This window comes from Ceratotherium simum, chromosome 39, assembly GCF_057802395.1.
Source record: "Ceratotherium simum simum isolate JZ-2026a chromosome 39, ASM5780239v1, whole genome shotgun sequence".
NCBI classification, from domain to species: Eukaryota; Metazoa; Chordata; class Mammalia; order Perissodactyla; family Rhinocerotidae; genus Ceratotherium; species Ceratotherium simum.
This window is the reverse complement of record NC_141938.1, coordinates 14,532,599-14,555,404: the sequence shown is the minus strand read 5'-3', so window position 1 is coordinate 14,555,404 and position 22,806 is coordinate 14,532,599. Positions and strand designations below refer to the sequence as shown.

The following is a 22,806-nucleotide window of genomic DNA, read 5'->3' as shown; positions in this document are numbered from 1 at the left end:
GATGGCTGAGCTGCGGACAGACCACCAGTGATGCCCTAACTTAGCTTTCTGGGTCTCGTGGTGAAGGGCCCATTTCTGGAAGAATCCTAAAGCACTGTGAGGGATTGGAGCATAATTCCTGTCACGTCTGACTCTCAGGGGTCAAGATCCCTGGTTCTTTTTTTTTTTTTTTTTGGGGGGGAGGAAGATTAGCGCTGAGCTAACATCTGTTCCCATCTTCCTCTATTTTGTATATGGGACACTGTCACACATGGCTTGATGAGTGGCGGGTAAGTCTGCGCCTGGGGTTTGAACCTGCGAACCTGGGGCCTCTGAAACAGAGTACGCAAACTTAATCACTACCCCACAGGGCCAGCCCCCTGGATCCCTGGTTCTTATATGGCTGGTGATGGCTCAGGAAGGCCCCTCCTGTACAGAACGGATGAAGGACCTTCATTTGGGGGCCGGGGGCTATCCTTCTGCCACATGGGTTGGGCTTGAAAACAGTTCATTCTCTGAAGTTTCAATGGATGTGGCCCGATGGTGACATTTGTGGACAAACCGCTGTATGCATGTGTCTTGATTCCACACAGTAAGTATTTCTTCACATCTGTGTAATAGATTATGTTTTAGGCTCTACAGAATAGGCAAAATGTCACTATTCCCTTGAAGCTGATGTTCTAGGACAAAAAACAAGGGATATAGGTAAAATACACATTGTGTGGTTGGTGGGAATTCCTAAGGAGAAAAGCAGCTGGGAGAGGGGTGTGCAGAGGGCCTAAGCAGTGTGTGTCAGATAGTCTGTGACTGCCTCTGGGACCATTATCTCTCAGGGTGTGTCCACCTGTATTTCCCAGTGACAAAGTGGGTGATTTCTGCAGGTCTGTCTGTAGGGACACATGGGTATGTCTGGGAAGTTCCATGTGGTGGTCCGTGTTTCCAGGCAGAGGTGTCTGTGAGTGTCTGTGTGTGTTTCACTGCATGGCTGTGGTGGTTTTGTGTCTATGTATGTGTTTCCCAGCCTATGTGAAATGAAATATAAAGACCTGGCAGGCGCAGATTTACAGCTGAGTTGTATTTAATCCTTAAGAGGCGCATAATTATCATATTACCAAATTCTTCCAATTATATGTGAAAAAACCCAAAAGCTTCATAATTACTTTTAGTAAGTTTGAGTTTGATACTGCATGAAATAGAAAAGTTGGGATCAAGCTAACTTTTTAGGTTTGTTGAGTAATAAATGAAATATAATGAAATGCAGATATATAAGCTTTAACACATGTATAGCTCCATGAAACTATCCCTGTGATCATAATAATGAAGCACCAAGCTCATTTTTGAATGAAGAATAAGTCATAAATGGAATCTTGGATAGTAGAATTCCCAATATGTTGGATATCTATCAAAGAGTAGAGCTTATTATAGGGATAAAAATCTTTCTATGTTATAAAGTACAAATATCGTCATATTTCACCAAGAAGATGCAGCAGGCATTTCTGTTCAGTAGTAGAAATGATGGCTACATTAACACATGGACAGTAACAAATGGTTTTCTACAGAGGAATAATGAACCTTCTTCGTGTCAACTCCATGTATAATAATCAACTTATTGAACATTAACATGTGAAGGAGAAAACTAGAACACTCTTATAAGAAGTTACAGCAAATGTTTTTATGACTTCAGAATAGGGAGAGTTTTTTTATATAAGAAAAAACAGTATGCTACAAAGGAAGAGATTGAGAAATTTGGCTCTTGAAGCTAAGAACAGTCCATTGAAACATAGAATAAAGGGAGTACAAAGGTAAACCACAGTGTGGGAGAAAATACTTGCAATATCTACAAATGAAAAAGATTCATGTCAGGAGTATATAAAGAAATCAGAAGAAACCAATAAACATGCAAATGAATTAAAAAAAAGGACTGATAAATATTTCATAGGAGATGAAAGATATATATAAAAAGTGCTCAATATCATTGGTAATTAGTAAAAAGCAATATATAATAACTAGGTAATCCCATTTCATGCTTACTAGATAGGCAAAAATTAGTAACTTCAGCAATTCCAATATTGTCAATCATGGAGTAAATAAACTTATGCAAAAATGGTGGGAAGGTAAATTCACACACTCCATTGGCATTTTCTGTAAATTTGAATTTATCTATAGTCTACAACTCAGTAACTTTTCTCGTATGTGTAGAGAATTTGTTATGCATGGGCATTTGGAAACTGAAAAAACAGGAATGATAGGAGCAGCATTTTTCACATGAGAAAAAAATAAACTTGAAACAACCCAAACACCATAAAGACTGGAATGGATGAGTAAAGTGGGTGGCCCACAACCTCGGACACCAGCATATGTGAAACAGACTGAGGCAAACAAACCAGTGATGACCATGTTCAGGGTAATTCTATTAACATCCTTTCATAAAAATCTCAGAAGAGGCACGTTAAACAAAACACTACTTAGTGATAAATAATAGATGGTAAAGCTATGAAGAATAACCATAATATTCCCAATAGTGGTCATGTCTGGGAGTAGGAGGGAAATTAAGTCAGGGTGGACACTCTGGGGGTCTAATATCTGCCCAAGTCTATCCTTATTTTTTGTGTTCAGTCTACAGAGTTTATACAGTATTAATAATTAAACTTAAACATTTTACACAATCTTTTCTAAGTATGATATACTGCACTACAAAAATTTAAAGACTTATTTGCATATGAAAAAATGTAGAATTTAAAAATATTTATTTTACCATATTATTTGACCACCTACCCAGTGGTTGAGTTGACTTCAGTTTGAAAGGGATTCTCAAGTCTTTTATACTGGGTCCATTTAAATTTACTTTTATATTCCTTTGAGCAAGATTTGAGTAGCAAAAGATTGGGAATGAGCCCAATGTCTATTTAGAGAGAACTGGTTACAAAAACTTACATGCACCTTGGACAGCCACTTGCAAAAGAATGAAAGTAGACCATTACCTTTCACCATACACAAAAATTAACTCAAAATGGATCAAAGACCTGAAGGTGAGACCTGAAACTATAAAACTCCTTGAAGAAAATCTAGGTAGTACGCTATTCGTCATGAGTCATAAAGGGGTCTTTTTGAATTCCATGTCTACTCGGATGAGGGAAACAAAAGAAAAAATAAACAAGTGGGACTTCATCAGATTAAAGAGCTTCTACAAGGCAAATGAAACCAGGATCAAAATGAGTAGGCAATCCACCAGCTGGGAAAAAATATTTGCAAACCATATATCTGACAAGGGGTTAATCTCCATAACATATAAAAAACTCACACAACTGAACAACAAAAAAAAAAACCTGATCAAAAAGTGGGCAGAGGAAATGAACAGACACTTCTCCAAAGAAGATGTACAGATGGCCAATAGGCACATGAAAAGATGTTCAACATCACTAATCATCAGGGAAATGCAAATCAAAACTACACTAAGATATCACCTTACACCCGTTAGAATGGCTATAATCACCAAGACAAAAAACCACAAATGCTGGAGAGGATGTGGAGCAATGGGAACCCTAAATCACTGCTGGTGGGAATGCAAACTGGTGCAGCCACTATGGAAAGCAGTATGGCGATTCCTCAAAAAATTAAAAATAGAGATACTTTATGATCCAGCTATCCCACTACTGGGTATCTATCCAACGAACCTGAAATCAACAATCCAAAGAGGCTTATGCACCCCTATGTTCATTGCAGCATTATTCACTATAGCTAAGACGTGGAAGCCACCCAAGTGTCCCTCGACGTCCCTCGACTGATGATTGGATAAAGAAAATGTGGTATATACACACAATGGAATACTACTCAGCCATTAAAGACAAAATCGTCCCATTTGTAAGAACGCGGATGGACCTGGAGGGTATTATGTTAAGCAAAATAAGCCAAAAAGAGAAAGACAAACACCACATGATTTCACTCATACGTGGAAGATAAACTAACACATGGACAGAGAGAACAGTTTGGTGGTTACTAGAGGCAAGGGGGGTGGGAGGTGGGTTGAAGGGGTGAAGGGATGCATTTGTATGGTGACTGACAATAATGTACAACAAAAATTTCACAATGAAGAAAACAAAAAGAAACCTTACATGCACCTTTATAAAGATTAAGGGAATCACCTACTGATACGAAAAGAGCTGCAGGATTTATTGTATTTATTTTTCTGGTGAGAAAGATTGGCCCTGAGCTAATGTCTGTTGCCAATATTCCTCTTTTTTTGCTTGAGGAAGATGGTCCCTGAGCTAACATCTGTGCTAATCTTCCTTTACTTTGTATATGGGATGCTGCCACAGCATGGCCTGATGAGCAGTGTGTAGGTCTAAGCCTGGGATCTGAACCCACGAACCGCAGGCTGTGGTGCATGCAAATGTAACCACTATGCCATGGTGCCAGTCCCCTACAGGATTTATTTCTAATTGAACAAAAAATCGAAGTGTATATCAATGTGTGAACCATGTTACCTTGGCATGTCAAAGGGAATAAAGAAAAATAGGTAGTTGAATGCTTCTCTACATAAAGAAACACTGACCATATGTGCAAAAAACTAATAAAATTGAAATTTAGGGGGTATGGGGCAAGGGGACATGAATGCTAGAGAACATGCTAGTAGCGAGTTTTAACACAGACTTCTAAGTCACAGGCTGATTTTTTAAAACTTGGCACTTATTTTTAAATAATAAATAAAAATAATTAGCTATATTTTATTTTTTAATACTATAAATCAAATGAGTAATATATTTTTAATGAGAAGCCTCTTTTCTACATGCTAATCCTCTAAGCACTTTTTATGCAAGTGGACAGTACTTTTTGTATTGCAAACCATAAAACATGGTATTTGTTCAATTTTGTTTGTAAATAAAATAAGTGATATCAGAGTTTTTGCTTCCACTGGCTCTTAAACTGGAAAGTATTTTCTGAAAAGGGCAGCATGTTAAATGCGCTAGGAGTTTTGACCCAATCTGTTAAGTGTATTAAGTTTCTGGCTCCATTCCAAATTTATATAAGCTTTTCTTGTTTTCTTCCATCAGTTAAATTGCCTTAGAGATATCACAGCCTTTCACATTTCAAAGTTCTCTAGGGATATACTCAAAAATGGATCTACAATAATTTTCCTTCCAGTATAAGATGTGAACCTGAGAATTTTTATAAACACGTCTCATAATTTGTGGTTGTTCTGAGAAGAGTTCCTGCACCAAGGCTAAGGCTGCAGGGGTTCAAACTTCCCACTAGCCCCCTGCAATTGCAGGCTGGAGTTTCCTGATCTAAAGCACCAGATGAGGGGGGTGGGGAAGGATGGGTGAGGGCTTAACACTTCAACAGTTAGATATCAAACGTATCCAGCCCCTGCATGGCACGTGGTGACGGCACTGTTAAATGTCTGTGTACTTAAAGAGCACAGATCCATTGGTGACCTCGCGGCCGCAGGCCAACCCCTGACCCCTGGAGGAGGCCAGGCCCTCCTGTCCTGTCCTGTCCTGTTCCAGCCCAGCCTGGCCTGAGCGCTCCTCCTTCTCTGGACAAGTGGGGTGGCTCCATGGGGCAATGGAATCTGGATGCAGGAGGTACCCCAGCGCTGCGTGAAGACGCCAAGTCTGCCCTGGGGACCCAGAGCCAGTTCTCCTAGGAGTCAAACTTCCCTGGTCTGGCCAACCGGAAGGGGTCAGCTCATGTGTGTTCCGGTCTTGGGAACTGTCCAATCAGGGGAGCTGGGGCGGGCTGGCTCGCTATCCAATTAGGAGAGCTGGGGCGGAGCCTGCAGCGCTGTCCAATCAGGGGCCCTGTTGGGGGAGCAGTGCCTGGAGCACCATCCAATCAGGACTGAGGGCGGGCGGTGCTCCCAGCCCGCGTGGACGTCGCTCTCCGCCCTTCTCGGTGCTGGCGAGCACCTGCCCCGCGCGGCCACAGGTGTCGCATCCTGGTCGCTCTCATCTTCTTAGGCCGCGGGGCTGCAGGGAGGATGCCTGGAGAGTCTGGAGTGGACCGGGAGATGGTGAGTGCGCGGGACTGGGTCTCCCCGCGTCCCCCGGGGCTCCACCCAAGTCTCCGCCTTCAGCCGCGGGGTGGGGGTCCCGGCGTCCGGTCCCGGCCCCGCCAGGGGTGACCCAGATGTGCACAGCTGCCGTCCACCTGGGTGTCTGGGAATATCAGCCCCAGGTTGGCTCCTCCCAGAGGACAGCTTGGGAGGCGGGCCAGGTGTCTGGGGAGACCCGCTTGGTGCCCAGGGCTGGGAGGGGTCTCCTGATACGTCTTCGGTCCCTAACCGACCCCGGGCACTGTGGAGAGTTTCTTTCCCCGACCCCAGTTCTCATTCCCTGGAAGGATGATAGTTGTCAACTGACCAGACGCTGGTATTGAGGGGAAGAGACAGAAATGATTCCTGCCCCCTGGGTTCTCACAGTGAAGGGAAAGAAACTAACCCAAAAGACAAAGCCCACTCAATGAGGAGGTGCCACAACCTGCAAAGAAAAATGCACTCGAGACACAGCGGGGACAGGAGCCAGTGTCCTTTGAGAGGGTGTTCAGGGAGCATTTTGGTGAACAGGTGGTGGGGGGGGTGGACGCCCCACGTGGGAGGCTGGCCGCACTTGACCCTTGAGTCATCTATGCCTGTGTTCCAGTTCAGCACTGCCCCTCCCTGAATTTGTCACCTTGAAAAGACTTATTTGGTTATTCGAGCCTCATATTTTTCAGTAAATGTAAAATACACTTAACTCATAGACTTTGAAAGAGAAGATGAAATATTTCCAAAGAAACAAGGAAGAGGTGAATTTCAGAAATAAAAAAATGTTCTAATCGTACATTCCATTTGTGAAAAACTCTTCTGTGCCTTTTTTTCTGTCCTGGAGCATGTGTGGTTAAGTTTCGCACATCTGTTGTTTTCTTCTCGGTGATGACAAATGGAATTCCAGGGCTTAGCCTTGAGAATGCTACTGGGAGAAAGAAGCTGAGAGAAATAAAGAAAACTTTTCTCCCGTTATGGGCTGCAGAAGAATGAATACACTTCCACACAAAAAAATGTTTGGTATATTAATTGGTGAATCACAAAGACTCGCCAAAATGTCAGTTATTCTCCTTTTGCAGGGTGGGGAATTTTTGACAATGGATAATTCTGTTCTGTCTCGTATTATCTGGGCTTCAGAGATTAATACTAAATCCTATGTCCTGAAACTTGTGCCACTTAGAAGTGTTGGAATATGATTAATGGTTTAGAAAATATTTTGTTCCCATGAAAATAATAATTAAATGATATATTTATTTTCTGAAAGGAATAGAGACTTGTAGGTTTTCTTCTTGAGCTGTACAAAGTGCTTGGTAGTTTCCTTCTCTCCTTTATACGTAAACAACTGGGTTTGAGTGATTTTGCTGGATTCTTCAGACACTGGGTTTCGCGTTTAAATCAATGAGGTCCAACATGAGTGAATAACCTGGGGTGGGGCTTTGCCCAGTGACTCCAAACTGACCAATCATGAGCCTGCAAAGGGGGAGAAAAGGAAGTGGTTTATTCCTGGGGATTCTCCCCTGTGCCTGTATCCCAGCCAGTCCACACCATCCTCAGGAGGACCTGTGTACACAGAGAGAGGTTGCAGGCACTGGAAAGTGTGTGTGGTTGGGGATGATGCCCTTTCTGAGGTTATGCTTGCCATTGTCTTGGGGTTTTTCCAGCTAGTAGATTTCGATTGGGTGTGCATGGAGGTGGTGCACTCAGAGTGTCATTTGTGCAAACTGAGAAAGTCTGTGAAGGTCGGACTACGAGAAAGACTCTTTTGGAGTCTGTCTCCTAGAGAACGAGTTTATGAATTTGGGAGTTACCTTGGGCCAAAACCTTACACAGATTCCAGCTGAGAGTTTCCTAGCTATTGAGACTTGAAGCCTTGAGAGGGAGCATTTCCAGACTGTGAGGAGGGCTGAGGAGGATGTGTGGAGCTCTAGAGGTCATTCCTGTGTCTGCTCAGATCCCCCTACTCTCCATTGCTGGGGACTGACCAACAGAAGGGTGATATTTCTGCAGTGAGAGCGGACTCCAAGCTTGTAAATGTGTTTCACCTTCTGAATGTGGGTTTTCCTTGTGAACTGTGGGTAAGCCAGTGGATTTATCAAAGCTAATGGAAATGTTTGTTTTTCTTCCCTTCTGACTCCTGCTACCATCTAACTCCAGGTTCCCTAAGTATTTGGCAATTTTATTTCCTTGTTTCAGTGTAAGTTTTTATTTTCTTGGGTGTGTCAACTTAAAAAGCAAATTCGCCTATTTTACCCTCAAAATGAGTTTATTCGGGAATAGCCAACAGAATTGCAATTTAGGATGTGCATGCTGTGGCGAACCCTAGGCAAATCCAGAAAATAAAGGAGATGAGCTGGCTTTTATAGAGAAAAAGGTGGAGTAGGGAGGGGATGTTCTAAATGAAAGTCCATTGGGGGAAAGTAACAGTTCAAGGTGGCAACAGCTTCTCATTGGCTGAGCTGGGGATTTTCTCATTGGCTGAGCTGCAGTGTTTTTCATTGGCTGAGCTGTGGTATTTCTCATTGGCTGAGCTGCAGCATTTCTGATTGGCTGGGCTGTTGTCAGGTGGGGAGAGAACTCTTCCTTCAGTAGTAAAGTAGTTGTACTTCCTGTCCAAGATGCAAGCGTTGGTCTCTTTGTGTTTGTTGTTAATTGATGTTGTATGATAAGGTGTGAGAGCTCCCCCTACAGGCCTTCCCGACTCCAATTTAGTTAACAGTTTCTTTTATTAATTTCCACATGTGAATGTAAGTGGATTGAGAGATAAAATGTAAGACAAAAGAATTTTGGAAGCATACAGATTTTTTTTCCTTTTTTGGCAAGAGAACTTCCAGATATGGGATGGGTGTATTTAAATTCTCAGGTTCGTTTTTCACTTTTTACATATTTTTTTTACATCAGTGGTTATTTCTAGAGAGTTTTGAAATTTAAAAGATTGTACTATTCCTAAGACAATTCCTATTTTAACTGATCCAAGGAAAACTACTAAAAGGATATGTAAATCCCTGAAAATCATAGTACATTTAATAGGTTAGGCCCAAACCCCTAATGTATTAAATATTCTACTCATTCTTGACAGTACTCCCCAGTTTGAGATAGAGTGGAAGAACAAACAACTATGCTGTCATTTGTCATCTTAGTTATAAAGAGGTTTGAGATATTTCACTTTTTATGATTTGCACTTTCATAAACTTAAGTGTTCAGAGGATTAAATCTTAAAATGGTTTCTTACATAGAAAAGTGGCTTCCAAATAAAAATTATTAAAAACAAAATATGATTTATATATATTTCTCTTCATGTAAAGTCAAGAATGCATGCAAAGGTAAAAAATAATCGGCAAAACATTGAAAATCTAACTTAAGAAGATTCCCTGCCAGCATATCCTGGTCCACTTCAGTCCTCTTATCCCAGCCACCCTCAGACAACCAGGTTTAATAATTTCTTCTGCATTATATCAGTGTTTATGTAAAAACAAGCAATTAAAATACATTATTTCTTTTCTTCCCTTTGTTATAGGAAAGGTAACATGGTGTACACATTGAAACACACCTTTCTTATTTGTTCTATTGATAGTTCTGTAGACATTTCATATCAATACCTGATGCATTTGATTCTCAAGTTTATGCAACCAATTCTCTCTGAATAGTCGCTTGGTCTGTTTCTAATATTTTGCTACCAAAGACTGAATCAAAACTGATATTTTCTTGTTACGTGTAAACAAATATACAAAAAGTACATTCTTTTCCAACCTTAATTGAAGCTTTTAATTTTTATTGTGAAATCTATCATATTCAGAATGCATAAAAAGTGTTATGGGAAGATTTTAAACTAACAACAATGTAAACATCCGTGGACTCACCATCCAGATTTATAAATGGGCCTCGGCTGGCTGTTAGTCTTTTGACGTGCCCCTCCTTGAACTCACTACCATCTTGCCACCTCAATGACCACTGTTTGTTTCTTTGCTTACTCTTTATAACTTTACCATCTATGATTTTTCACTAAGCAGTGTTCTGTTTAGTTTTGCCTCTTCAGAATTTTCAATAAGTAACTACTAATGGGTTTACACTGAAAAGGTTTTCTGAGGATTCCTTGCCTCGGTCTGTTTCATACCTGCTGAGGTCTGAGGCTGCAGGCCATCCAGTTGATTCTTCCACTCCAGTGCTTATGGGGTTTGAGTGTTTTTTTTTTCCCCAAAGCCCCAGTAGATAGTTGTATGTCATAGTTGCACAGCCTTCTAGTTGCTGTATGTGGGACGTGGCCTCAGCATGGCTGGACAAGCAGTGCATCGGTGCACGCCCGGGATCCGAACCCGGGCCGCCAGTAGTGGAGTGCACGCACTTAACTGCTAAGCCACGGGGCCGGCCCAGGGTTTGAGTTTTTCAAGTTTGTTTTATGCTCCTGTGAAAAATGCTGCTCTCGAGATTCTTGTTTCAGTGTCCACATTGCAAATACGCAGTAAAATTTCCACATATTGGAGAAAAATTGCTGGGTTTTAGATCATGGCCAAGTTTAAATTTACTAGGAAATTCCAATGGAGTGTACCAGTTGGTTCTCCAAACATCTGTGCATAACTGCTTATTGGTTCAATATGATCATCAACACGTGGGATTGTCTAGTTTTTTTGCCTTTCTTGGTTTGAAATGGGATCTATTTGAGATTTTCTTTTGCTATTTGCTCATTACCAATGAGGTTGACTTTTGTTTCATATATGCGGTCTTTCATCTTTTGTGATATATGTTTCGGTCATTTTCCTGTTTTTTAAATTAATTTGTTTGATCATTTTTACTCTGCACACTAATCCTTTTACATTTGTATGTATTGCAAATATCTTTCTCTCAAATTGTGGTTTATCTTTCCAGTCTCTTAATTTTAGTAAGGTTGAAATCATCAATCTTTTCCTTTATAGCCTACTCTTCTTTTCTTATGTAAGAAAATTCTCCCTATTCTTTTTTTTTAATAATTTTTATTTATTTATTTTTATTTTTCCCCCAAAGCCCCAGTAGATAGTTGTATGTCATAGTTGCACATCTTTCTAGTTGCTGTATGTGGGACGCGGCCTCAGCATGGCCGGAGAAGCGGTGCGTCAGTGCACGCCTGGGATCCGAACCCGGGCCGCCAGCAGCAGAGCGCGCGCACTTAACCGCTAAGCCACCAGGCCGGCCCTCCCTATTCTTATGTTATAAAAATATTTGCCTGTAACTTCTGACACTAGTCTAGTTTTGTCTTTCACACTTAAATCTACCATAAATTGATTATTGTCCATAAAATAGATGGGAATAAAATACATTTTTCCCAATTTGATGCCAGTTTCTCCCTGTGTATTGAAGTGTACGTCATTTCTGCACTGCTCTGTGATGCCTGTTTTGTCATTAATCAAATTCCCATATACACAGGGGTCTGTTCAGGATTCTTTTCCTTTCCATTAGTCTATTTGCTTATCTTTCTGCTAATATCGAACTGCCTGGATTACCATAGTTTTAAATTCCTTGCTGTATGATAGGTAGGCCTCCACCTTATTCTTCAGAGAATTTTATCTTTTTTGGACATTTGTTCTTCCTATTAGGTTTGGAGAAATAGATTTGGTGAAGTCCCAGAAAATCAGGTTTGGAGATTTAATGGAATTTGACAGACACTACAGGTTTCTTTTGGGGGAGCTGAAATCTTAGTGACACTGAATTCTTTCTAAGAACATATGCCATCTTTCCATTTATTTCATTCTGTTTTGATATTATCCAATAAAGTTCAGGGATTTTCCGGTTAGAATGTTTTTATATCCTTCATTAGAATTCTTTATTATATGTTAGCTTTAAAAAAAAAAGAAAGCTTTATGAGATATAATTCACATACCATACAATTCACCAATTTAGAGTGTACTTCAGTTTATTCAGATATGTGCAACCATCACTTCAGGCAATTTTAGAGCATTTTCATCACCTCAAAAGAAACTTCCTACCCTTTAGCTGTCACTTTCTATGCCCCCTCTGAGCCATAAATAACCACTGATGTCTCTATAGATTGCCTTATTCTGGACATTTCATATGAATGGAGTAATAGAACTTGTAGTTTTTTCTTGTACAAGTTCACATCTACTCTTGACTCCCCCTTTATAATTTCAGTTATTGTGTTTTTCAACTCCAGAATTTTCATTTTGTTCATTTAAAATAATTTCTATCTCTTTAATGAGGTTATTTGATGCGTCGTCATCACACCTTCCTTTACTTCTTTTTGTTTGTTTTTCTTTGTTTTGTTTTTTTTTTGTTTATTGCAGTAACATTGGTTTATAACATTGTATAAATTTCAGGCGTACATCATTATACTTCTATTTCTGCATGGATTACATCATGTTCTCATGTTCACCACCCAAATACTGATTACAATCCATCACCACACACATGTGCCTAATTACCCCTTTCACCCTCCCCCCTCCCCTCCTCCCCTCTGGTAACCACCAATCCAATCTCTGTCTCTATGTCTGTGTTTGTTGTTGTTATTATCTACTACTTAATGAGTGAGATATTATGGTATTTGACCTTCTCCCTCTGACTTATTTCGCTTTGCATAATACCCTCAGTGTCCATCCATGTTGTCACAAATGGCTGGATTTCATCGTTTCTTATGGCTGAGTAGTATTCCATTGTGTATATATACCACATCTTCTTCATCCATTCGTCCCTTGCCGGGCACCTAGGTTGCTTCCAAGTCTTGGCTATTGTGAATAACGCTGCACTGAACACAGGGGTGCATGTATCTTTATGCATTGGTGTTTTCAAGTTCTTTGAATAAATACCCAGCAGTGGAATAACTGGATCGTATGGTAGTTCTATCCTTAATTTTTTGAGGAATCTCCATGCTGTTTTCCATAGTGGCTGCACCAGTTTGCACTCCCACCAGCAGTGTATGAGAGTTCCCTTCTCTCCACATCCTCTCCAACACATGTTGTTTTCTGTCTTGTTAATTATAGCCATTCTGATGGGCGTGAAGTGATATCTCATTGTAGTTTTGATTTGCATTTCCCCGGTAGTTAATGATGTTGAACATCTTTCCATGTGCCTGTTGACCATCTACATATCTTCTTTGGAGAAATGTCTGTTCAGGTCTTTTGCCTGTTTTTTAATTAGGTTGTTAGTTTTTTGTTGTTGTTGTTGAGGTGCATGAGTTCTTTAACATTTTGGAGATTAACCCCTTATCAGATGTATGGTTTGCAAATATCTTCTCCAAATTGTTAGGTTGGCTTTTCCTTTACTTCTTTAATCATGGTTTCTTTTAGTTCTTTGAACATATTTACAATGGTTACTTTGAAGCCTTTTTCTGTTAAATCCAACGTCTGTTCACTCTCACAGACAGTTTCTGTTGACTGCTTATTTTTCTGCTGTAAGGGTCATAATTTCCTTTTTCTTTGCATGCCTTATAATTTTTTTATTAGAAACTGGACATTATAGAGAATATGTAGTAGCAACTTCAGGTCCTGGCCCCTTTCCTCTTGGGCTTGTTATTGTTGTTTATTTGTGTTTGCTTGGTGACTGGCTGGATTATCTTAGCCCAGTCTATTTACTCCTGTCCCCACCTCCTGCAGTGTTAAGCCTCTGATGTTCCTCCTTGGGGAGGCACAGCTTTGTGTATGCCTGCAGACGCCCAGGGATGGCAGTAGAGTTGGCAAGCCTTTCTTCTTTTCTTTCTCTGACCATCTGCAGCTGTTATCTCCACTAATTGCAGGCTGATTCCTCTATTGTTTTGAACATGCCATGGTGCATGCATTGCTCTATAGACTGATCCAGTCAAATTTGGACTCTTTTGAAGGAATAGTTCCATGAGTCAGTGCTTGTTAATTGTTCAGACCCTGGGAGGGCTCCTCCCAGCTGCCTCTTTCCCTGTTTTTCTCCTGCTAACAAGGTGGACTACAAGTTTGCCTGTATCTTGAATCTCCTCCCAGTTGCCTTTCACCACAGCCTCTGTTTTTGAGAGCACCCTTAGGCTTGAACTTCTCCATGCTCTGTTGCAAATGAAGTTAGTTCCTTGGGAAGAGACTAGGAGCTATCTGTTTTACAGCTCGCCTCTTCCCCGGTCAAAATCTCTGATCCAGGGCACTGGAGCAGGATGGGGACAATGGAACACTTCTTTCTGTTGACACTCCTGCTTTAGGAGCTGAGCAAAGGGCAGTAGCTTGAGGTCTTCTTAGCTTGCCTCTCTTTGGTGTGGAACCTTCATCTTATGAGGCAGAACAAGAGCAATCAGGTCTCCAGTGTTCTCAGCAGCCTTACCCACGCTAGAGCCTCCATTCCACAAGTGGGGGCTGGGCAGAAGGAGGGAGCCTCCACCTCTCCACTGAACTTGCTTGGAACTTAGTCTCAGTAACAGATAATTGGGGCAGGATGAGACATGCTGATGTCCTCTTCCTCCTCTGACTGGGAGCTGTGGGGACAGGGAGCCTGTGTTCTTGGCTGTAGTCTGAAATGGAAGTCCAGGGAGAGAGGGAGGGGTCTTGGTTCAAATACCACAGACTCACTTCTTCTACTGAATCTTCAAAGATTTTCTTGAATAGCTGTTTCTCTATTTACTGTATATTCTTAGGACTATTTCCAGAGGCTTTAAGTGGTTGTTTTTAAAGTAATTTTCACCAGTTTCACTGGGGAGCAGATCCACAGAGCTCCTCCTACTGTCATGCAGCTGTGTTAGCTTTTTAACATTAATTTTCTAACTTACTGTTATTATTAAATATTTATTAAATATTTATATTTATATAATATAAATATTTAATATTATTTATATAATATAAATATTTATTATTAAATATTTTTATATTGTGTTTTTATTCTGGAATCTTCCTAAGATTCTTATTACATGGTTCTTTTTGTTCTGGTGGGGTCCTACATGTACACTTACTAGTGCTATGCAGAACAATAACCTTTTATTCTTTTGTAATTCTTGTACATTTATTTTCAGGTGGCACTGGATTGGATCTCTAGTATAATGTTGACTAAGAGTAAGGCAATGGGCACCTAGTTTTGTACATTTTTTTGTAGAAAACAGTGAACTTCACACCATTTATATGTTCCTTTTTGAACAGTCTTTTTTCAGTATGCCCTTTATCAGGCTGTGTATATTACCCTCTGTTTCCAAATGCTATGAGTTTTTTCATGTACTTCTGTTTAATATTATAAAATGGTTTTCTACAACTCTTAGATGATTTCAGGTAAATTATATTAATTTTTTATACAGTTTCATTGTAAAGTATAACACACACGCAGAAAAGTGCATAAGACATATATATGGTCCATGGAAATAATAAAAAATAAACACCTATGAAATAAGATCCAGCCCTAGATCTAGAACAATGCTTGACATCAGATATCCCACTGGAAATGATTCCCAATGGCAGACCCCCTCACTCTCCAGATGTAACCAATATCTTGAATTATGTGATGGTAAAATCCATGCTTTCCTTTTACTTGCATACCTGCATATGCATCCTTAAAGATACTCTAATTTTTCATGTTTTATATTACATACAAATGAAATCACAGTGTATATGCTATTTTATGTCAGGTTTCTTTTTAATTTTATTTTACTGAGGTCATAATAGTTTACAACGTTGTGAAATTTCAGTTGTACATTAGTATTTGTCAGTCACCATATATATGTGCCCCTTTGCCCCTTATGCCCACCCCCTAACCCCCTTCCCTTTTGGTAACCACTAATCTTTTCTCTTTGTCCATGTATTTGTTTATCTTCCACATATAGTGAAATCATATGATGTTTGTCTTTCTCTGTCTGGCTTATTTCACTTAACATATACCCTCAAGTTCCATCCATATTGTTGCAAATGGGATGATTTTGTCTTTTTTATGGCTGAGTAGTATTCCATTGTGTGTATATATGTATATGTATATACACACAATGGATACATATATATCAAATCTTCTTTATCCATTTATCAGTCAATGGGCACTTGGGTTGCTTCCAAGTCTTGACTATTGTGAATAATACTGCAATGAACATAGGGGTGCATAAGTCTCTTTGAATTGTTGATTTCAAGTTCTTTGGATAAATACCCAGTAGTAGAATAGCTGGGTTGTATGGTATTTCTATTTTTAATTTTTTGAGAAATCTTCATACTGTTTTCCATAGTGGCTGCACCAGTTTGCATTCCTACCAGCAGTGATTTAGGGTTCCTTTTTCTCCACATCCTCTCCAACATTTGTTTTTTGTCTTGATAATTATAGCCATTCTAACAGGTGTAATGTGATATCTCATTGTAGCTTTGATTTGCATTTCCCTGATGACTAGTGATGTTGAACATTCTTTTCGTGTGCCTATTGGCCATCCATGTATCTTCTTTGGAAAAATGTCTGTTCATATCCTCTGCCTATTTTTCGATCGGGTTGTTTTTTTGTTGTTGAGTTGTATGAGTTCTTTATATATTTTGGGTTTTTTGTTGTTGAGTTGTATGAGTTCTTTATATATTTTGGAGATTAACCCCTTGTTCAATATATGATTTGAAATATTTTCTCCCAGTTGGTGGGTTGTCTTTTTGTTTTGTTCATGGTTTCCTTTGCTTTGCAGAAGCTCATTTGTCTGATGAAGTCCTATTTGTTTATTTTTTCTTTTGTTTCCCTTGCCTGAGTAGACATGGTATTCAAAAAGATCCTTCTAAGACCAGTGTCAAAGAGTGTACTGCTTATATTTTCTTCTAGGAGTTTTATGGTTTCATGTCTTACCTTCAAATCTTTAATCAATTTTGAATTAATTTTTGTGTATGGTGAAAGATAATGGTCTACTTTCATTCTTTTGCATGTGGCTGTCCAGTTTTCCCAACACCACTTATTGAAGAGACTTTCCTTTCTCCATTGTATGTTCTTAGCTCCTTTGTTGAAGATTAGCTGTCCATAGATGTGTGGTTTTATTTCTGGGCTTTCAATTCTGTTCTATTGTTCTGTGTGTCTGTTTTTGTGCCATGCTGTTTTTATTACTATAGCTTTGTAGTTATGTCAGGTTTCTCTTGTTCATGGTCTTCCATGGAGTAATAATAGTTCCTTCACCTTTATCATTCTCTTGTATTCACTTGCAGGGATATACCATTATTGTTTATTAACTCTACTGCTAGTGGCTATCTGGTCATTTTCAAATTTTTGCCGTTATTACCAGCACTCCTGAAAACTTTATTATATATGTATCCACTTGGCTATCTTATTCTCATCTCCATCTCAGCATGCTCTATGGTGAATTCCTCATCCTCTTCCCAAGAACATAATCCACATATGGCTTTCTACATCTCAGTTGATGAAAACTCCATTATTCCAGTTTTCCTGCATGAAATAATCAGAGTCATCCTCAAGTCCTCATTCTGTCTTGCCCCAACTTCAGACCATCAGGATTCTGTAGCTCTTACCTATCTTACCCTGCACACTCCACTGGGACCACCCAGGCTGGTTATGGCTTTACCCTCCTAACAGGTGTTCTGGCCTCTACGTCTGCCTCCTACTGTCTAGTCTCAAAGAAGCTGATGGATCATTAAAGCTATCAGATGAGATCACTCCTCCATGCAAAAGCCTGAAGTATTCTGCATTTCTCACAGAGTCAAAGCCCCGACTAGTTCCCCACAAGATGATGTGCACCCCCCATCGTTCTCCACTGTCCTTGACTGTTACTCCCCACCTCTCTTTGCTCCAGCCATACTCGCCTCTGGCTCTGTGTCTTAGCCCATTTAGGGTGCTATAACAAAATACCATAGAGTAGCTTATAAACAGCAGAAATTTATTTCTCACAGTTCTGGAAGCTGAGAAATCCAAGATCAAGGTACCAACATGGTCGTTTTCTAGTGAGGGCCCTCTTCCTGGTTCATAGCTAGCTCCTTCTCACTGTGTCCTCACATGGTGGAAAAGGTGAGGGGTCTCTCAGGCCTCTTCCATAAGGACTCTTAACCTGCTCCTCAAGGTCAAGAAGACTAATAGAAATTAACTCTCTTATGCCTCTGGTGGAAAGACCTGTTCTGGCGTCTTATAACCTCAATGTGTGTGTGTGTGTCTTCCCAAAACTGGTGCACAGGAATACCAAGGTTCATGAATGTGGGGATTATGGAAAGGTCTAAATTTCTCATGTCTTCTTTCTCTTTTCCCCTCCTCCTCAATACCTCTTCTGCCTCAATTAAAGGGACATAGAGGAAGAAAGAGTAGCAACAGATTCTGTGAAAAATAATATACATGTAAGTTAAAATTAACATTTCTCCAGAAAAATCTCTTCATGCAACCAATTGGACCTGTCTACTTCTAGTGGGCTGGAATACATCAACATAGGTCAGCTGGCCTACCTTGCAAATTGGGTTTCCTTGGGCCTCTCATGGTTGGTGAGGGGAAAAGTAGGAAAAGCTCCTGGTCCTTCAGTGTGTATTTTCTTATTAGAACCTCATCCAGGCTTGAACTTGTGGTTCATGTAGTGCTGAGTGATGTGGGCAATAAGGAAAGAGCCTTATCACAAGGAATTGGTAGTCATAAAATGGAAATATTTGTTTCATTTGTAGAGCATTTCTCTCATTTATCCAATATGTTCTGGACTATTCTAGACTTTGTCAAAAAAGAGGAATCAGACAGGTAAGGTCACAGTAAAAATGCAGAGAGAGATAAGTTCAATGAGTTAGTGGCCTGTTAAAACTATGACACAGGAAGTGAGCATGGGCATAGAGTAGATGTTGGGAGACCACAGGATCTTGTTTGAACTTCCTATGAATTGAGTCCACTTCTCCTGTGTTGTCAGTGTCATCCATTCTCCTACACTTATGTGGTTTTAGGACTTGGTGGTCTTCGAGGATGTGGCTGTGGACTTCACCCCGGAGGAGTGGGCTTTGCTGGATGGTGCTCAGAGGAAGCTCTACAGAGATGTGATGCTGGAAACCTTCAAGAACCTGGTCTCAGTAGGTGAGGATGGCATCATTCCTTCGCTTAGTTATTTTGAGAATAAATACTTCTTACTCATCAAGCCTATTCCAATATTTGGAATAAAGAAAGGAAATACATTGGTAAATAACACAGGCATGATCAGAGCCATCACAGACCTAGAAGCTAATATTTTCTGTGTGACAATAAAAATCTACATATTAGCCTGTGTTTTTCTTTCTTTCTTGTTTAAAAAACTTAGGGTCTTTTAGTGTCATCAGTGTGGGTATATATCCATGGGTGCTTTGCATGCACAGAGGAGTTTGTTGTTTGAAACCTTGTGATGGTTTTTCTGTGTGTATTAAATTGCCTACCTTTTTGACATCTTGTGCCTGTTAATAATGAAGTCCTGAAACAGCTAAACTCCTGAATGTTTCTTTGCTCACAGGTGACTTCTTCCTAAGATTTGTTCACTTTTTTGTTTCAGATAATGAGATTCAACTTAAAACCAATGGGTCCATTTCTCAGCAGGATATTTTTGGAGAAAAATTATCCAACGAACAGAAAATAGCAAGGTTCACAAAAAGTGATTGCTGGACCTCCCTTTTAGGAGAGAATTGGGAAGACCAGGATATTGAAGATAAGCACAACAACGAGGGGAGACATTTGAGGTGAGTGGCACTTAGGAGAAAAAGAAGTATCCCAATAGAGAACCTTAGTATATCATGAAATTAGAAAACAAAAACAACCCCATAAACCTAACTCCAAATTTGTTTATTCACAGAGAATTTCCTCCCAATTTCTTTCTGTTTTTTTTTTCCTGAGGAAGATTCGCCTTGAGCTAACATCTGTTGCCAATCTTCTTCTTTTTGTATGTGAGCCACCACCACAGCACAGTCACTGGAGTGGTGTAGGTCCATGCCCAGGAACTGAACCTGGGTTGCCAAAGCAGAGCATGCAGAACTTAACCACTAGGCCACTGAGGCTGGCCCATTCAATGTTTTTCTTAATGTGACTTAGACATTGAGTGGTTGAAAGATAATTCATTGGAAGCAATTATCAGGGAACCCCATATGTGAGAAACACTATTGTAGTAATGGGCTATGGTCAAGGCCTCTTCCAGAGTATTTAATTTATGCCACTTTGAAATAATTTAAACAGGACCAAAAACCCATATTTACACAGAAAATGGTAAAAATGTAACCCTAGTACTGATTAATAAATATTAATACATAAACCATTAATAATGTGCTTCCCCCCCCCTTTTTTTTAGCAGAAATCGTATTGTGGAGAGATTCTGTGCTAGTAGTAAAGGTAATAAATATAGAGTAACCTTCAGGCGTATTGCAAATCGTAAGCTGTACAAGAAAACTTCTACTAGAGTAAAGCTGTATGAGTGCAGTCAGTGTGGAAAAGTCTTCAGGCATCGTTCATCCCTTAAGAGGCACAGAAGAAGTCACACTGGATGCAAACTATATCAATGTGAGGAATGTGGGAAAGCCTTCAGTTGTTCTTCATACCTAAGGAATCATGTGAAAACTCACAGTGGAGAGAAACCTTATGCATGTAAACTTTGTGGGAAAACATTTATTCGTTCCCATTCCCTCACTGGACATATAAGGAGTCACACTGGAGAGAAGCCCTATGAATGTAAGGAATGTGGGAAAGCCTTCAGTTGTCCTAAATCCTTTCGAGTACATGTGATGATGCACAATGGAGGGAGACCCTATGAATGTAAGCAGTGTGGGAAAGGCTTCAGTTGTCCCAAATCCTTTCGTGTACATATGATAATGCACACTGGAGAGAAACCCTATGAATGTAAGCAGTGTGGGAAAGCCTACTGTTGGCTCACGTCCTTTCAAAGACATGTGAGAATTCACAATGGAGAGAAACCCTATAAATGTGACAAATGTGGGAAAGCATTCGGTTGGCCCTCATCCTTACACAAACATGTCAGAATGCATGCTGAAGAGAAGCCTGTAAATGTAAGCAATGTGGGAAAGCCTTCAACTGGCCCTCACCCTTCCAAAAAAAAGAAAGTGCAGACTGGAGAGAAACGCTATAAATGTGAAAAATGTGAGAAAACATTCGGTTGGTCCTCATCCTTACACAAACATGTCAAAAAGCATAATGAAGAGAAACCTATAAATGTAAGCAATGTGGGAAAACCTTCAACTGACACTCATCATTCCAAAAATGTAAAAATGCAGACTAGAGAGATACCCTATAAATGTGAAAAATGTGGGAAAACATTCGGTTGGTCCTCATCCTTACACAAACATGTCAGAAAGCATACTGGAGAGAAACCTATAAATGTAAGCAATGTGGGAAAGCCTTCAGTTGGCTCTCATCCTTCCAAAACTGTAAGAATGCAGACTAGAGAGAAACCTTATAAGTGTGAAAAGTGTGGGAAAGCTTTCAGTTGTCACAAATCCTTTCAAAGTCATGTGAGAACCCATAGTGGAAAGAAACCGTATAAATATAAGTAATGTGGGAAAGCCTGATGCAAGTTAATTCATGTATAACAGTTTAGAAAATTCACACCAGGAGAGAAATCTTATAAAAGTTATAAATATAGTGACTTGATCAGTACTGCATCCTTAAAGTGGGCCCCTAGCAAATGAATTTCCATTTCTTTTTCAAGTAGAGGTTGAGATTAGAATTATCTAAGTAATCTAAGTATATCTATAGTACATGAATTTTGATATATAGTGAGTTTTTTCCCTCATACATTCAGTTAATAATTTTTGTTTCCATTTTGAAGTGTGATGCACCCATGGGTGATTTGAAATGTATTTTAAATATGCATCAGGTTTAATTTTTATATAGTTTTTTTTATTGTTCTGTAAGTATGGGGCCATTAGACCAATGTAACATTGGTATTTGTTGAGGTTTTCTTACTGGCCCAGTGTGTTCCAAACTGGATATCCCTTACCCATTACATATAGTCCATCTTACTATTTTACTGAAAGAACCTACAATTTTTAATGTCAACACTTTTTACCTACATAAAGTGTGTATTTTCAACAACTCTTTTTTTGGCTAGAGGATCATTATTCCATTTTGCTGGCTTGCAAATTTGTAAATATGTAAGTTGGCAGAAATGTGTAAGTATGAAAAGTCTTGAAAGAATATAGTTTCGTATGAACTACTATTTTCATCTGTTGCTGTATGTTCATTGTCCTGCCTCTGGCTGGCAATTGGACACTAGGTTTGAATTAAGAAGAGAGACAATGAAATCTAGAGGTGGAGATGGTTCTGTTGGATTGTATTATATCAACATAGGTAAGGCTAGAAACTACATTTCCCAGGATGCCTTCTCTATATGGTTCCATGGCGGAATTCTGTAATGGCCCAAATCGCATGCGATTTAGAAGAAGCAGTTATTCAGTTTATCGAGCAACCACTATACAAGGAGATAGACAGATGTGTGGGGACCTTGTGGACATCAGCCTCCAGCTTATTTTCCTGATTGCTGGCCCTTCCAATCAAAAGTATCCTCAAAACAAACACCAACTGTTTGACTTCCATTTTGTCAGAGGTGTAGGCTTCCACAGACATCTCTACCAGCTTTCCCACCATGGATGCATCTCCATGGTCAGATGTCCAGTTTGCCTTTTCCTGCAATCCCTATGCCGACCACCAAGCCAGTGATTAGGATGTCATGGCTGTTGACCTTATCTGATGCTCTGACTCTCCTTTTCTGTAGAGCTTACCATATTTATATTGTCTAATCTGCATAGTGAACACCTCATTCTCTTAATACTTCTCATGCTTCTGTGTTTCTCATTCCACTGTAACAGATACAATGGTGCAGCTATGAGAACACATGGGACTGTATTTCCCTACTGCATCGTGAGAGGTTCCCTGGCCCAGTACTTCTCTGAGATAAATAAGCATGTTATTGACATATTGGGCAGACCGTGTGGGTTTTC

General features: G+C 39.8%; 1 protein-coding gene across 1 annotated transcript; it reads left to right on the top strand.

The window, feature by feature from the left end:
- The first annotated feature begins 171 nt into the window (after positions 1 to 171).
- ZNF556 (zinc finger protein 556) lies at positions 172 to 21,515 on the top strand. Its single transcript, XM_087425785.1, has 4 exons — positions 172 to 571; positions 18,787 to 18,913; positions 19,359 to 19,542; positions 20,148 to 21,515. Exons 2-4 carry the CDS (start codon positions 18,880 to 18,882, stop codon positions 21,358 to 21,360), a joined length of 1,431 nt encoding a protein of 476 aa, XP_087281911.1. The 5' UTR covers positions 172 to 571; positions 18,787 to 18,879; the 3' UTR covers positions 21,361 to 21,515.
- Positions 21,516 to 22,806: the final 1,291 nt, after the last annotated feature.